The following is a 747-nucleotide window of genomic DNA, read 5'->3' as shown; positions in this document are numbered from 1 at the left end:
GTCAACATACCGCCATCAGCAGGACACCGCCGGGCCTCAGCAGGTTGACGACACGACCGAGCATAGTTCGGTAGTCGTCCTTGGTCGTGGTCGCGAACTCTAGGCAAAGGGTCGTCATGATCACGTCATACCTAAAAAAATCGTAGAACAAAAGTCATATTATCATTACTGTAAGCTGATTGCGGTATTACAATACAAAGTCACTGCAGGCATTATCGCTGTACTCATAACTGGCTTAATGAGAAATGTCCAGAAAACTGCAGTGTTATTAATACTATTCAACGCGAAGCCTGCGGGGAAACTACATCTGGATTTTCGGGAAACTTTATTCTTTCTTTCCATAACTTCAGCTGACATTATCAGTGGGAGGTATCATGCTCCCGGATGATCACTGTTGCTATTTGGTCACTATGAAAGGTGAATGCATCAATGCCATGAAATAATCCTTTTAAAAATAATCGTAAAGTTAACAGAACGAGCGTTTCCCTTCGTGTTAGTTGTCCACTTATCCTTAACGGCCCTGCCCATGATTAACGGTTAATGATTGACATAAAAGCTTTAGTGTAGACAAGTCATAGCACCATGCTGTTGAGATTTCAGTGATTTATATTCTTACGGAATCTTGCACAGCATTCTGGGAGAAGTCACAGTGAAAATGATCCAATTTGAATATTACATAATAAAACAGATGATAAAGCATTTGAATAAATGTGAAAGTTTTTTTTTTATGATTGCAACCAGTTTTGC

General features: G+C 40.0%; 1 protein-coding gene across 1 annotated transcript in view; it reads right to left on the bottom strand.

Annotated features, from left to right (window-relative positions):
* The window catches only part of LOC119592360 (indolethylamine N-methyltransferase-like), a 24,751-nt gene that overhangs the window by 652 nt on the left and 23,352 nt on the right, over positions 1 to 747 (bottom strand). Inside the window, exon 10 of the mRNA XM_037941188.1 lies at positions 11 to 131. Coding sequence (XP_037797116.1) covers positions 11 to 131 — 121 coding nt within the window. The remainder of the gene's footprint in view (positions 1 to 10; positions 132 to 747) is intronic.

This window comes from Penaeus monodon, chromosome 30 (assembly GCF_015228065.2).
Source record: "Penaeus monodon isolate SGIC_2016 chromosome 30, NSTDA_Pmon_1, whole genome shotgun sequence".
NCBI classification, from domain to species: Eukaryota; Metazoa; Arthropoda; class Malacostraca; order Decapoda; family Penaeidae; genus Penaeus; species Penaeus monodon.
Note: the sequence above shows the minus strand (reverse complement) of the source record. Positions and strands in the feature narration are given on the sequence as shown.